General features: G+C 35.6%; 1 protein-coding gene across 8 annotated transcripts in view; it reads right to left on the minus strand.

Moving 5' to 3' along the window:
* ELMOD2 (ELMO domain containing 2) overlaps nucleotides 1-16,653 on the minus strand; it is a 29,161-nt gene that overhangs the window by 4,410 nt on the left and 8,098 nt on the right. For all 8 annotated transcript variants that reach the window (XM_039249169.1, XM_039249165.1, XM_039249168.1 and 5 more), the window contains 5 exons: nucleotides 12,145-12,242; nucleotides 11,765-11,894; nucleotides 8,644-8,777; nucleotides 7,347-7,415; nucleotides 5,774-5,907 (listed from right to left, as the gene is read on the minus strand). In XM_039249169.1, coding sequence (XP_039105100.1) covers nucleotides 5,774-5,907; nucleotides 7,347-7,415; nucleotides 8,644-8,777; nucleotides 11,765-11,894; nucleotides 12,145-12,242 — 565 coding nt within the window. The remainder of the gene's footprint in view (nucleotides 1-5,773; nucleotides 5,908-7,346; nucleotides 7,416-8,643; nucleotides 8,778-11,764; nucleotides 11,895-12,144; nucleotides 12,243-16,653) is intronic.

Raw genomic sequence — 16,653 nt, forward strand, 5'->3', positions numbered from 1 at the left:
GAAATCTAAAAAGAAATAGTAGGCTTAATGTTTTTGTTGTTGAGTAAGTATCCTCATGACAGTAGCCAAATTAACCCTCAAAGTATTAACAGTACATAATAAAAGTAAAAATGTAAATCGATACATTTACAACCAAAAAATGTGAATTTAAAACTACTCTTAAACCATATTTGGATTCAACCAAATATATGTAGTTATTTAACAAATGCTACTATAGTTCTTACCACACGCTCATGTGCGCATTTAGTCTCGCAGCAAGCCTATGATGTAGTACTGTTGTTACTCCCATTCTACCAACCAAGAAATGGAGGGCGCAGAGAGCTTTTACTTTTTTTTTTTTAAAGTAATCTCTATGCCCAACATGGGACCAGAACTCATGATGCTGAGATCAAGAGTTGCATGCTCTACTGATGAGCTAGCCAGGTACCCTGAGAGCTTAAATAACTTGCCCAAATCACACAGTTTGCAAGTAGTCTCTATTATGTTATAAATTAGACTTTGTTTCCACCAGAATCTCATTTCTTCTTCTGAGAGGATTTGTAATAAGGGATAGAAGTAACTTATTTCAGATAAATGGTAGGGGGGGGGAGGGGGGGAGACAGTGAGTACATAAAAGTGTGGCTAGATTATCATAATCAGTATGAAAAAAATAATACCCATTTTAGAAATTAGTCATAAAGCAAACACTAACAGTTAAGAACCATGAACATTGAAACTTCATAAGAAGGCCAATTTAAGAATGGTTTCAGAGTAATCTCTTGATATGATAAAACAGATTTTTGTTAACTAAGATATATGAGAACAGTGAAGAGTAAGGTCTCTTTGAGCAGAGGGCTTCGCATTCCCAAAAGCCAAATTGAGAATGGTAATCTTGTACTTATTTTTAAGTGGTATTTTTTTAATCTTTATTTCATTCAAAATTTACTTTGTACATATATTAGAATAGTACATCTATAGAAATTACACATTCATATATGAATTGAATCTGTGCTCCCCCCCACACCTACTCCCAATACATTGATAGGGATGTACAATAAAAAATTCAGAGATTAATATGTTGGGTAGTATGAAAAATAAGACATCTATGCAACCTTTATGATATTTTTGTTTTATTATTTTTGGCAATTATATTTCAGCTATTCACCATTCTTGTAAGTCCTTTAAATTGCTTTTCATTACTGCCTAAGTAAATGAGTATTTAGGTTTGGAACAAATTACTCAGGTATAAAGCACTAGCAATTTCTTGCTTCAGAATTGAGTTGTTGGTCTGTAATGTAAACCGGTCTCAGAGAAAGACCGGTCTAAAGTCCTGAGACTGTAATGGCTAAGTTGATTTGATGAGACATCAGGAAACTACAGGAGATGAGAACAAAATTATAGGAAGCTGGCAGGGCCTTACCAGACTCTGAAAGCCTTGCAGGAAAGGATGGAAAAGAGTTGTTTCCACAAAGCACATCTATTGCTCTTTTGCCTCTAGGACGTTTCAAACACTTGACTCAACAGAAACACCATACAAAATTTCTAACCTCAAAATTCCCAGTATGCTTTTACTGTCCCTGACCAAAGCCACAGGGACACTTGAGGTCTTCCAACAGGGGTTAAAATATAGTAACCACAGGAACAGGGCTTACCTGTAAACTGACAATGAGGGATTTACTGGGATAATAGAAATGTTCTAAAAGTGGACTATGGTGTTAGTTGTATAACTCGGCAAATTTACCAAAACTCACTGAATTGTTCACTTGAAATGAGTGAATGTTATGGTATGTAAATTATACCTCAATAAAGTTGTGATTGAGCCACAACTTTTTTGTTATAGAAACGTGGGGAGTTATTTTTTTTGGAATCACCAAACCACTCAGGATGACACTGGATATCTGCTTACATTTTTGACATACAAGAAGGTGACAATGAAGCTAAGAAACTGATTTAGCAAGCACTTGTTTTCAGCCTCGTCTTTAGAGAACAGTAACAACAATAAAAAAGCAGTAGGGATAACTAGGGAAGTGGAGATGGAAATATACCACAGGGAAATAATATATATGAAAGCTAATCTCTTTAGGGTCGCCTGGGTGGGTCAGTCAGTTAAGCGTCTGACTTTCGGCTCAGGTCATGATCTCATAGTTTACGAGTTCAAGCCTCGCATCAGGTCTCTGCTGTCAGTACAGAGGCCACTTTGGATCTTCTGTTCCCCCGTCTCTCTGCCAATCCTCTGCTCATTCTCTCTCAAGAAATAAGCATGTAGGGGCCACTGGGTGGCTCAGTTGGTTGAGCACCCAACTTTAGCTCAGGTGAGTTCAGTAGTTTGTGAGTTCGAGCCCTGTATCAGGCTCTCTGCTGTCAGCACAGAACTTGCTTTAGATCCTCTGCCCCCTCCCCCTTTACCCTTCCCCCACTCAATGTGTACTCTGTCTCAAAAATAAACATTAAAAATAATAATAAATATATTTTTAAAAAACGGTATAAAAATCAATTTTGGAGAGGAAACTTTAGTGTATAAGATTAAGAGAGGTGTGTGTGTGTGTGTGTGTGTGTATGTGTGTGTTTGCTTGCTTTAAATGTTTCAAGAAATTTGAAAAACATAAGCTTCATTGTTTCCAGGATGATCCACAGCTCTTATGGATCTAGAACTGATAGAAACAAGGCAACTGAGAAGGTCCTATAATGACTTTTGTACTTCAGCATTACTTTGATGTCTTTCCTAGACAAGGGCCAAACAAGATGTTGGTGCTGAGGGCACTGAGATCAACGGTATCCAAAGATGCTCACATTACCCATAATTAGAGGAAAAAATACTGGGCAGAGGTCATTTTGCAATGCTTTCTTCCCTACCACACTCTTGTATTTATTTAAATATGGCAAAATGTTTAATTTGGGGGAGGGGAGAATTTTTTGATGGTTTCTTTTTATATTTGTTTTATGTGCAATGGGCAGCTTTAAACAAGCATGTACTTCATAGAGAAAACAAATTATCAGAGACTGTCAGTGAGGTTCCAGCAGTTTAGACACTATGCTAAAAGTCAATGGGAGACTTAGGGGAGGAAATCAAATAAGACTAATGGGGGAAAACAGGGAAAGGTAAGACCTAGAGAACAGGGAAAAGATGATGTAGATTTGGATAAAAACCTGTTCGAAATGCCCAACCCCTAAAAAAAAAGTCTGGCTGGGCCTGAGCCAAGGCCAGGAAGGGTCTCTTCCAGCTCACAGGATGAACACACAGATACGCATGCTGCAGCTACACTGACCCAGTTTCACTGGATCTGGGAGCAGTCAAGGTAAGGAGACACCTCCAGTACAGTCAGGAAGGGCCAGGAGGGTGTTTTAAACAAAACCACAATGACAACTCTGCCATGGTAAAGGAAACCAGTGCCCCCAGGCAGACCATCGACAGTGGTCCTAGGAACCTGAAAAACCTGGCCCCCCATCTGAAAACATGTTGCATCAACGCCTACTTTGCCCACCTGCATGAGGTCCTTTATCCTTTTCCATTTAAAAAGATGTAGACATACAAACGCTAGAGGCTAGAGAGAGAGGCTGGGCTGAAAATGTACACATTGGTATCACGAGTACACATATGGTAAGTCAAACAGGGGACGGGGTAGGACCATTTGGATATAGATTGAAGGGCTGAAGAGAGAAGGGGGTCCAGGGCTGGGCTCTGAGGTGCTCCTACATTTAGAAAGAGGTAGATGAAGAGTCAGCAAAAAAAGTCTGTGGATGAGTCAGTGGGGCCAGGGAAAAGACAGAAGATTATGCCATCAGAAAAGCCCAGATAACGTTACAAGAAGAAAGGCACGGTCATTTACGCCTAGTGCTATTAAAAGTATCACGTAACAGGCAGAAAAAAAGGTGGCAAGTGGATTTGGCAACAAAAAAGGTTGTTTGTGTATTTAAAAAAATCTGTTTTAGCAGTGTAGTAGGGAGAGAAACCAAACTGGAGTTAGAAAAAGATTAGAAGTGAGGAAGTGAAAACAGAACTTATTTTAAAAGCTCTGTGACAAAGGGGAGCAGATAAATGGAGTGGGATCTTGAGGTGGATGCTCCACTAAGGGAAAGTTTTGTTTTGGTTTTGGTTTTGAAAATGGATGCTCCATAAATGCAGAGACTTTTGCCTCATTTCTGCCATATCCACAGTGCCCAGAACAGCATGACACACAGCAAGTGAATGAATGAACTGAACATACCAAAGCAGGTCACTAGTCTTATAAAATATTCCAAAAGAGAAGAGAAGAATAATGGAGAAAGAAATGGGTAGCTGAAGGAACAAAGTCTCTGATAACACTTCCCAGAGAAGGTCATGTCTAAACTGAGATTTGAAGGATGAGTAGCATGACCTGGAAAGAAAAGAGAGCGCAGGCCAGTGTTCCAGGTAGAGGGAAAGGTCCAGAGTCAAGAGAGAGCATGAGACATCTTCATAGCTAAAAGAAGACCAGCGTGCCTAAATTTCAGACTGTGGAGAGTTGGTGTTTGGCAGAAGGTGAATCTGGAGAGGTTACCAAGGTATGGATTATGAAAGGCCTTCTAATGGAACATTTTAAAGAATTTTAAGCAGTGGAGCAAAATGACTAGATTTCATTTTAAATAGTTCTATCTTCAATGTGTAGAAGAACTGGAAGAAGGTCATCAGAGACTAGTGAGAAAGCTATTACAGTAAATTAGTAGTGAAGGCCTGACGTTGCGCAGTTACAGGGGGATGGGAAAAAGCAGGTAAAGGCAAGAGAAATTTAGGAAGTGACACATCAGGAGCAAAGGATCAAGTGAAGGCATGGGAGGCTGTGAGAAGGAGGGACCTGGGTAACACCTTCAACAATGGAAGTGAAGAAGTTATGATTTGGCAATTTAGGTAATAATAGTAGTAGTATTATAGGTAATACAGCTTCCTATATACTGCCAGCATGCAAAAGGTATTCTAAAGACACAAAAAAGATCAAGAAAAGTAGAATGTGAAATTATGCTAGGTTTTATTTTTTTAATTTTTTTTTTAACATTTATTCATTTTTGAGAGACAGTGTGATTGGGGGAGGGTCAGAGAGAGAGAGAGGGAGACACAGAATTGGAAGCAGGCTCCAGGCTCTGAGCTGTCAGCACAGAGCCTAAAGCGGGGCTTGAACCCAAAGACCACGAGATCATGACCTGAGCTGAGTCGGACATTTAACCAACTGAGGCACCCAGGCACCCCAAAACTATGCTAGGTTTAAATTCTTTGCCTCTGAGCAACAGATTCACAAGTTAAGTTCATTTGATTAAATCTTCAGTGTGCAAATACCATCACAACAGAAGTTAATGAACAGTGGTAATAGTGATTGCATTAGGAACAGTGATTAAGGACAACCTACCTAATAAAAACCTGGTCTTGAAATGAAGGGGGTGAGGGTAGGAGGTGGGGAATCTTCCTTTATATTTCCTTACAGGACTAACAAAATAATCTGTGAACGGTCTGTCCTTGACTCAACAGCATTCGCTAACATTCAAGAGAGAAAATTCATTTTATAGTTGACTACAAAATGGATGTTTATAGAAAGACTGAATAAATCCTAAATCTGCATATATGTGAAAAAACTGCCTTGCTGAATTTTTTTATTCAGCAAATATAGAAATTGATGATAAAATAATCCTGGGGACCCATCTACTCTTATTTCCCTGTTTTTCAAAGATCCTAAATAAAATGACAAGCATAAGTTGTATACTTAACAGAGATATTAAATTATATATCTTCCTAATGATTTAAAAATTCTCTTAGAAATATCTAGTTTTAACTCATTTTAATACTCACAATAAAACTGATGAAAGTGTTCCATTGTTGGTATACCAGGAACAAAGTTGTAGAGATGAAACTTCAAAGCTTCACTCTTCAGCAAGCTATAAGCCATCTCAGTAAGGTTGATTCCAACTATTGCATAAGAATACCTATGTCAGAAACATTACCAGTTATACCAGCTAGCCAAATAGCTCATAAAATAAATTTAAAATTATACAAGAAATTAGGGAAAAGGTATTTTGATCCATTTCTAATACAATATTGATTTTATAATAATCTCTATCTATTAAGAAAAATAAACCAGAATAGATAAAATATTTTTGTTCTTTTAGAGGCTATTGATTTTCTGGATATAATCTAAGAAGTAAAAATGAAGCTTTGGATACAAAATTACTTACCCAAAGGGGCACACTCACCCTGATGTTCATAGCAGCTTTATCAACAAAAGCCAAATTATGGAAAGAGCCCAAGTGTCCACTAACTGATGAATGGATAAAGAAGATGTGGTATATATATACACACACATACACACAATGGAATACTACCTAGCCATCAAAAACAATGAAATCTTGCCATTTGCAACAAAGTGGATGGAACTAGAGTGTATTATGCTAAGTGAAACAAGTCAGTCAGGAAAAGACCATTTCACTCGTCTGCAGAATTTAAGAAACAAAAAAGATGAATGTAGGGGAAAGAAAAAAAAAGAGAGAAGCAAACTATAAGAGAGTCTTAACTATAGAGCACAAATTGAGGGAGGTGAGTGGTAATGGGCTAAGTGAGTGATGGGTTTTGAGGAGGGCACTTGTGATGAGCACCGGGTGTCGTATGTAAGCAATGAGTCACTAAATTCTACTCCTGAAACCAATATTACACTACATTAAGTAACTAGAATTTAAATAAATCTGAAAAAAATTCCAATATATACATATTGTGTATATATATATGTGTGTGTGTGTATATGTGTATACACAAATATATATGTAAAGCTATAAATGAATAAATAAATAAATATAAAGCTTTGGTCACACAAAATACCAAAAACAAAAATCTTTTAAAAAATTAAAGAGTACTACATACACTATCATTGGCTTCTAAACACACTAGTAATCTGACATTTTGTCCATTATCAGGGAATTTATTTTATAATGCAATATTGTTATAATGTTTTTTTCAAAGGTAGGTATCACTGGAATATAAAAATAAAATAATGACAAAGCTAATAACAGGACCTTATTTGCATTTCACTTTGCAATTTTCAAAACTATTTCTCATTTTTCTATTTCTATCTCAAAGCTATTTCCGATTCCTATTTTCAAATCTATTTCTCAAGAAACTTTCATAAAGTTCCTTACCTTCATTTTTATAGACAAACTATATTTTCAGTGACAAAAATATACTAAATACAAAACTGATTTACAATCACACTTTGCTTTTAAAATAAAATATCCTGCAATATTCTTTATAAAGTTCTTATTAATAAAAAATAATCTCATTTTTTAAAATACCATGAAAAACTTTCAAATTCAGATAATATCATCAACATGTTAACATTCAAGAATTTACAGTTTCCTTGACCTATCCAGCTTACCCTAATTTTGGATGATTTGAACGGGAAAGAATCTGGTGAGCTTCACTGGTATAGTTTTCACTGAAATACCTTTAAGAAGTTTAAGAAAAATGATGAAATAGGTCATTCAAATTGAAGATATCCAGAAGAAATTTAAAAAGCTTCTGTCAAGATGATAATACTGCCACAATCATCCCAGTCTCCAGCTCAAATCACTTCAGGGACTTGGAAATGTGTCTGCATCAAAATTTAATTCTGAGCTCTGAGACCTATCTTGTTACTATAGGACACAGGCCTTGGGAAAGGCTTTGAAGTACTTAAACAAATACATGATTTAACAAGAGACTTTCCATCTACCTTTCAAACAAATCTAGAGTTCTTTATGTTTATTTCTGGTGATTTTAAGTTTTCTATAAAATAGTCCACGTGTGCCGGCTGGGACATCATCCTTCACCCCGGCTTATTTCTCCTATTGCAGCTTAGGTCAGTATTGTTTAATGCCATTTTCTGTGCAAACAGAAGAAAGTCAATAATCTCTCTTCTGCACTAAAAATACCCTCCTTGGTCAATGGTATAACAAAAATCCTGGCCATAAAAATGCAAGTATTAGCAGGTATAACAGAGAAATATATAAAGCTATCTGTTTGTAGACTCCTACATCCTGTTGGCTTATAGTAATGGAAACTTTTTTGAGTTCTTAAAGCTAGGGATAATCTTTTGTTCAATCTTCTGGATCACCTCATAATGTACTGGTACTCATATACATATATGATAACCAAATGGGTGTTTCTATGAGGGTAAGAAGTAGAATAAAAAGTGGATTTCCACAGCTCATTTAAATTTTGGAGGGCACAATCACTGAAATTTTCATAAAGTACACAAATTTCTAAAAGAGTTCATATAGGCTCTGAAAAGTCAGGGCTTTAGATCATTTGTCACAGATGGTGAAGAATTAAGTGTGAAGAGACTTTATTAGTATCTTATCAAGTTATATATCCCAAGATGGAATTAGAAAACCAAGAAAAAAGAGGCAAGAAGATAAAAAGAATAAAAGAGAGTGTATATAATTCCTTAAGAGGAAATCTGAAAGGAGGTCAGGGAGAGAAAGGAAGAAAGATATCAGTAAGAAATCATACAAAAACAAAATGTGTCCAATCTTTTCATATTGTTGCCAGCGTATCAGTAAATACTTTAAGCAGTGTAGCTATTAAAATTCAGAAAAAGTGTGAAACAAATCGATCAATGATTAGAATTTAACAATATTGGAGGTTCCTTGTAATTTCACTTAGAGAAGAAGAAAAAGTTTATTTTCACTTACACAAGATTGATTAGTCCAAGTATGCCCATGCCTCTGAAGTCTGTTTTGGGATCATCACCCTGGAAACCAATGTCAGCCCACTGCTTGGAGATTCTAGCCTTCAACTTTTTTGTGGGCATTAGAAGATTCCAAAGCTGTACAAACATGCTTCCATATTACAAATAATAGTGATGTTCTTAATTTACCAAGACATTTTTCTTCTCATAGCAGATATGAGTTAAGTTAAATGCTTTCAATGTTAAACAGCTTTTGTAAACAAATTATAAGTTCAACAAAAACTATACTTAGAGAACTTTTCAATTATCCTAAAAAAATGCAGTATTCTTACTCCAACTTAAAAGACTGATATAAAGAACAGTATACTTTGACAAAGTATTAAGTATGCAGAAACCTAAAACAATGAAGCATCTTTATTTACTAAGTAATACATATACACCAGCATTGGTAAACTGCCTCCTTAAGATAAACAATGTTAGGTACATGGTCTTTGCCTCAAACACTAAATACTTAAGTAGGCTCCACTCTAATGGTGAGTGATTAGTCCCTAACCAGAAGAAGGGAGACAGGGAGGGAATCATGAAGAAGTAAGACTGCTAGTATTTCAATCCATATGATCATTATTTTATAAATTTTCATAATTTTAAAAGAAAAATATAAAATGGCTTGGTTTAAAGTAAATATGTTCCTTAAGACTGAGGATTTAAAACCAGAAATCAAATATTAGCAACAAATTAACCAATGCAAAATAAAGGTTAAAAAATTTAATCCTTTCTAAATTCAATACCACAAGTCATCAAACAAAACAGACTTACAAAAATTATTAAAAAGTTTGTGAATATTTGCAGAACAGAAATACTTGCATTTTTTTTCCATTTCACTACCATTTCAGGCATTGTTGAATAAAGGACTCCTAATGAAAGGAGTATCCTGTCACCTAAAATAAAATGTGAAGACTTGTGACCTTACTTTAAGCCAGGGTAATCCAGGCATTAGATCTTATCTGGTCTCTTTTTACTAACATATTGGCATCTCTCCATAAGTTTGGCAAGGGGTTTGATTATGGGTGGCTCAGTCGGTTAAGTGTCCAGCTCTTGGTTTCAGTTCAGGTCATGGTCTCATGTTTTGTGAGTTTGAGCCGCTCATCTGGCTCTGTGCTGACAATGCAGAGCCTGCTTAGGATTCTCTCTCTGCCCTTCCCCCACTTGCTCTGTCTCTCTCAAAATGAATAAACTTAAAGAAATTAAAAATAAAATATAGTAAAATAAATACACAAATATCAAACTGCTGGGTTCCACCTCTGGTGATTCTGATTTCATAGGGCAAAGGTAGAACCTTAAATTCTAAATATTAAAAAGTTGGTTAACTTTAGTGAAGGTGATCCTTAAACTTCACTTAAAGAAACATGTACCTGCTTAACTCTTTACTCACATAGACTGCTGAGTCTGTGCAGCAGCTGGGTGGTTCCCTGACACCAAATGGCTCTTTACCTTTAAAACTGACATTCACGATGAATCACTAAGATAAAAATTACCTTGACTACAATGCTAGCATCTATATCTTACCCCTTCTAAAGGCAAGGTATTATGTAAATAGGGTCAGAAAAGTTAAGGGAATAATGATTAACAATGAGCATATAAATGGTGGCCAACCCGCAGTGAGTGCCTGACACCATTCTAAAACTTTAATTTTTTTCTATGACTTTAGATATACAAATTGAGTCTACACCAACAGCCCTTTGAGGTATGTACTTTCGTTATCCTCATTTGACAAAATCAAGTTTTATTTTTGATTTTAAAATTAAGTGTATATAAGTATATGTACTCTTTTTGAAAAATAGGTTGTTTTTTAACTTGTCTCTTACTATTACTTAGATACTATCAATGTCTCATTCCACAGCATTTTTAGATATATCAAACTCCTAACTCCAAGTACAATGTGCTATTTTCTTTGACTTTAACCATTAAAAATAAAATTGAGCCTAAAGCAAATTACTTTATCTCCTCTAGGCCTAAGAATCCTCATCCCAGGGTGCTTGGGTGGTTCAGCTGGTTGAGTGTCTGACTTTGGCTCAGGTCATGATCTCACGGTTTGTGGGTTCAAGCCCCATGTCAGGCTCTGTGCTGACAGCTCAGAACCTGGAGCCTGTTTCGGTTTCTGTGTCTCCCTCTCTCTCTGCCCCTCCCCTGCTCACATTCTGTCTCTCTCTGTCTCAAAAATAAATAAACATTAAAAAAAGGGTGGGGGGGACGCCTGAGTGGCTCAGTCAATTAAGCATCAGACTTGGGCTCAGGTCATGATCTCGCGGTTTGTGAGTTCAAGCCCCATGTTGGGTTCTGTGCTGACAGCTCAGAGCCTAGAGCCTGCTTGGGATTCTGTTTCTCCCTTTCTCTCTCTTCTCCTCCCCTGCTTGTGCTCTGTCTCTCTGTCTCTCAAAAGTAAACATTAAAAAAAAAATCAAAAATAAATACATGCTTAAAAAAAAAAAAGAATCCTTATCCCTAAACCTAAAATGAAGATGCTAGACTAGATGATCTGGAAAGCTTATTCCAGGTTTACTAATCTCTAATTTTGGCCTCTCGCCAGCCTTACGTATTTATACTTTAGAAATAAGAAATAGAAAAATTCAAAGTAAACTTCATTACTTCCTTAATTTTTAAATCTGTGGTGGTATTATTTGGCAACTCACATTCCATAAATCCCAAAATATTTAACATAGTAATATGAAAGGAGACGTCCATGTTCACAATTTGAAAGTAAGCTTAAAAGGAATGCCTAACTTAAATGAGCGATTTATACAAAAAAGTAAAGGGAACATCTGAAGCTTGTGGACTCCTACTTTTCAGTTGAAAAGATATCTCCCTTATATTATAAATTAAATTATAAGGATTATAATTTATTTCAGAATTAGGAACATTAAAATAAAATTTATGTGAATATATTTTAACGAGCCTTATCAGAAAATTATAAAAATAGTTAACTCAAAATCTTTCACGAATAACAAGGCGCAAAGAAACTGGATGCCTGTATAATCCTCTAGAATTTGCACACAGACCTTACTAGCTCAAGCCCAATTTATTTCTCCAGTGTCCAATAACTCCAAATACTGAAAACAAAATTTTACCTTGAGAAGCAGCTTTTCATGTTGGAGGTTATCAGAATCATATGGCCTTTTTCTCACACTCTCTACATCCAAATAGAGCTGTTTATAACCGGATATCTGCAGTAAGCATGCCTTCATGCAGATTTTAAAACTGAAAATGATAAAATTATTATCTTTAAAAATCATATCTTATCACAATAAAGTAATGTCCTCCATAGCTTGTGCTTCATCTGTCTATTTAGAAAGCATTTCCTCAATTTCTCATCTAGCAAAGTGAAATGGTTGAACTGGATGATCTCTACAAACCCTTCAGCTCCACTGTTTTACAACTAACTGTGTGTGATCTCCACACCTCACCATACAAGAGTGTAATTAAAGAGACTGCTGTAGAGACAGCATACCTGGCATCCTTCTCAGGGTTAATATTCTTTTCCTTCATTATATCTTCTACACATTTGTCCACTTCACTCTGAACAACAAGTGTTGCTTTCTGCAAAACCTATTTATGTGAAAGAAAGCTGAATGAGGAAAATCCCTTATAGTTGAAACACAACAGTTAAGTTTTGGGGGCATTTAGTCTTTACAACGCATATATTAAAATGCAAAATAAACCAAATTTGCGTCACTAGGGCTAAAATCATTCATACACACACAAGTACATAAAAGAGAAACAGCATGATGTATCAGATAAAGGCTTCTTCAACTGGGAATCAACAGGTTCTCAACTGATTAGTTCTTAGCAAATGAGCTACCACCACAGTGGGTGCATGAAGCAGATACATAATTTTTTAATTGCATAACAAAAATATGTGTACAAAAATTTTAATGCAGAAGTTAAAAAAAACTTAAATGCAGAAGAGCAAAAAGAGCATTCAAATATTCTTGTAATTACTGGCCACCAGACATAGCCACTGATAACACATATTCTTAGTCTTTTTTCTATGCATATAACACGGATTTCTTACATAATATGTCCTATTCATGTGCACTGGATCCTTCTTTCAACAATCAAACAAGTTCAGGTCTTTCTTACCCTTAAAAAGTTTAACTCTTATCCCTCTGTAAACTACCATCAAAATCCTCTCCAGTATCCCTTTTAACTCCAGGCAAAATATTCTTATCATACCTAGAGTTACACCTCTGCATATCCTGGACCTTTCTTCTGGAATGCTCCCTCCCAGTCACTGACATATCAATACTTCCCATTTTTAAGTTAGCTCACATAACAAGACAAAGAAGCCTTCCCGGATTCTATTCAAGTGGAATTAACCTCTCCTCTCTTGGAATCCCCATAATAATTTATCTATAACCTTTCTATGATGCATTCTACTTTCTATATTATAGTTCTTTTTATATATTAAGTAGAAAACTCCTTCAGGATAGAGATTATATCTAGTTCATCTTTTCATATCCTGCACATAAAAGATAAGTGACAAATAATTGTTAAATGGAGGTATTTAACAGATAAAAACCTGAAGGAAGGCAACTGTTTCAGTAAAAGATATGTACAGCAATGCATACTACTACTTAAAGAAAGAAAAGGAAAGAAAAAGAAGACTCCCCAAAGTAAATTAAAAAATGAGAAGGAAAATGACCAAAGACTAACAGTAAAGATACACATACGGTCAACAAGGTCTAGTTGGTCAAATCCTGAGGTAATATGGCTAGAGGAAATGTCCTGAAGCTTAAAAATTAGCACTAATGAAAGGGCTACCTTCACCATGGATAGAAATCTTTAGTCTCCTAAAACACGAGAAACCTAGTCAAATATCACCTCCTTTTGTGAAGCCTTCCTTCAGCCCTGGAGTTAGCTACTTCCTTTTTATGCTCATACCTCAGTGAGACAGCACGGACTACACCGTATTTATTTAGTTTTATACATTTGCCACTGGGTTTTGTCTCTCTTACTCTTACATTACGAATGAATGAGTAACTGAATGAACTTGCTAAAGCCCTATATAAACTTAAGAGTTCAGATTAGAGATAATGTCTAGTCTCTCAGCAAATACTTTTTCCTGGAGACTTTTGACTTAAAGACTATGACTTTTTTTTTAAATTGAGGTCAATTTTGAGTGCAAGTACTCAAGTATTACACATCCGTATCAAGATGCAGAACATTTCCACAACCCCAGAAAGTTCCCTTGTGCCCCTTTCTCAATCAACCATTCTTTCAAGAAGCAACCACTACTCTGATTTCTATCACCATAACTTTGTAGTGTGCACAAAAATGAAATAAAAAAGTAGGTACTCTTTTGTGTCTGGCTTCTTTCAATGTTCCTAGGATTCATCTACATTCTTGCTTTTAACAGTAATTTGTTCCTTTTAACTGTCAAGTAATATTCCCATCTTATGAATAGATCTTAATTTGCTTATTCATTCTTGTGGTGACAGGTATCTGCACTGCTTCCAGTTTTAGATGATTATGAATAAAGTTGCCATAAAGATTCTTTATTATGGGGGCGCCTGGGTGGCTTAGCCGGTTAAGCGTCCGACTTTCGCTTAGGTCATGATCTCGCGGTTCGTGGGTTCGAGCCCCACGTCGGGCTCTGTGCTGACTGCCAGCTCAGAGCCTGGAGCCTCTTTCGGTCTGTGACTCCCTCTCTCTCTGACCCTCCCCTGCTCACACTATCTCTCTCTCTCTCTCCTAGAAATAAATAAAACATTTAAAAAAAAAAAAAAAGATTCTTTATTATGGTTTTGTGAATACAGGTTTTCATTTCTCTTACATATGTTAAGAGTGGAATTGCTAAGACATAGGATATGCTTAACTTTTAAAGAAACTACCAAAACCATTTTCTATAGTAAAATGAAAAGCATTTTATACTTTTATATATTACCATAGTAATGGTAGCATTTTATACTCCCATAGGTGCTCACCAACATTTCGTGGTCTCAGCCTATTTCATTTAGGAAATTTCATCACCCTATCCTAGTACGCAGGTAGTGTCCCCTCACTGTGGTTTTAATTTGCATTTCCCTGCTGACTAATAATGTAGAGGACATTTAGAAGTGCTTTTTGGCCATTTTTATTTATATATATTATTTTGTATGCACATATATAAGAATATATACCTCGTGTCATATATATGCACATATGTGTATATATTTATATACATGTATGTTACATACATTTGTTACATATATGTATATATTATATATAATATACACATTACATGCATATGTGTATACACATTTATATAATTATACATTTTTTCCTTTGTGAGGTGACTATTCAAGGCTTTTGTCCTTTTTAAAATTGTGTTGTCTTTTTACTACAGTTCTCAAAGTACTTTAGTAGATACAAGTCTCTAATCAGATATATGTGCTGCAAATATCTTCTCAGTAAGCTGCTTGCCTATCTTTTTTTTTTGCCTATTCATTTTTTAAAGACATCTTTGATAAGCAGTTTTTATTTTGATAAAGTCTAATTTTTCAATTTTTTTCTTAAATGGTAGCACTCTATCTTCTCTAACAGAAATCTTTGCTTAACCCATGGTGGAAGATATTCTCCAATATCTTGAGAAGTTTTAAAATATTAAAGACAGGTGTAAAGTACGTATCAGATTAATTTTCACACGTAGCAGGAAATAGGAGTTGAGCCCTGACTTTGCTCAGTTTGGATATCCAACTGTTCTAGCACTATTTATCGAGAACACTTTCATGTTCTCACTGAACTGCTTTGGCATCCATGTTAAAAATTACATGTGGTCTATCGGGTTCTTGGGTGGCTGTTGGTTAAGCATCCAACTCTTGATTTTGGCTGAGGTCGTGATCTCACGATTGGGAGATAGAGTCCTATGATGGGCTCCACACTGGGCCTGAAACCTGCTGGGGATTCTCTCTCTCACGCTCCCTCTGTCCTTGCCCAGTTCTTGTACATGTGCACATACACAGGCTCTCTCTCCCCCCAAAAAATTACATGTGGTCCATTTCTGATTTATCATGTATTATATTGATCTATTTGCCTATAAAGTTTTCAATTCAGGTAGTGTAAGTCCTCTAACTTTGTTCTTTTAGTAGATTGCTTGGGTTGTACTAGGTATTTTACATTTCTGTATAAACTTTAGAATGAGCTTGTCACTTTTTTCAAAAATAGCTTGCTGGGACTTTGAGTGGAATTGCACTGAATCCACAGATCAATTTGGGAATTAACATCTTACCAATCTGAGTCTTCCAACTGATGATTACAGTATATCTTTCTACTTTTAACTTTTCCTAGGAAAAGGAGTTTTAGTGCAGAAGTCTTACGTAGTTTTCATTAAACTTCTTGAGTATTTTGTTTCTGAACGCTACCATAGGTGGTATTGTTCTTTTGTTTTCCAAAAATTTCTTGGTTATAGAAACACACTGTGTCCTGAGACACTGCTAAATTCATTTATGAATAATGCTAGTAGTTTTTATAGATTTCTTAGGGTTTTCTGCACTCACAAATTCTGCCACCTGTTAATTGTCATTTTCATTTATTATACTGTCCTTGTCTGGTTTTAGCATCAGGGTCATACTGGCTTCACAAAATGCATTTCTTCCTACTTGATTTTCTAGTTTATGTAACAGTGGTATTATTTCTTTGTAAATGTTTAATAAGAGTTCACTATTGAAGAAGAGTTTTAGTGCAAAATTTTTTAATTATAGATTCCATTTGTTAAGTATATGGCTATTTATATTTTAAAATTTCTTTTTGTGTTAGTTTTGACAAATTGTGTTCTTCAAGGACTTTGTCCCTTTCATCTAAGCTACAGAATTTATTGGGCTAAATTCATAGTATCCCCTTATATTTTTAATGTCTATAGTCTGATGCCTCCTCTCTCATTCCTGATAATGGTAATTTGGGTTTTCTCTCTTGATCAGTATTTCTAGAGGGTTATTAATATCACTAAGAAATCTTTTCAAAGAATTAATTTTTGAGTTTG

This window comes from Hyaena hyaena, unplaced genomic scaffold, assembly GCF_003009895.1.
Source record: "Hyaena hyaena isolate Hyena2069 unplaced genomic scaffold, ASM300989v1 scaffold_333, whole genome shotgun sequence".
NCBI lineage: Eukaryota > Metazoa > Chordata > Mammalia > Carnivora > Hyaenidae > Hyaena > Hyaena hyaena.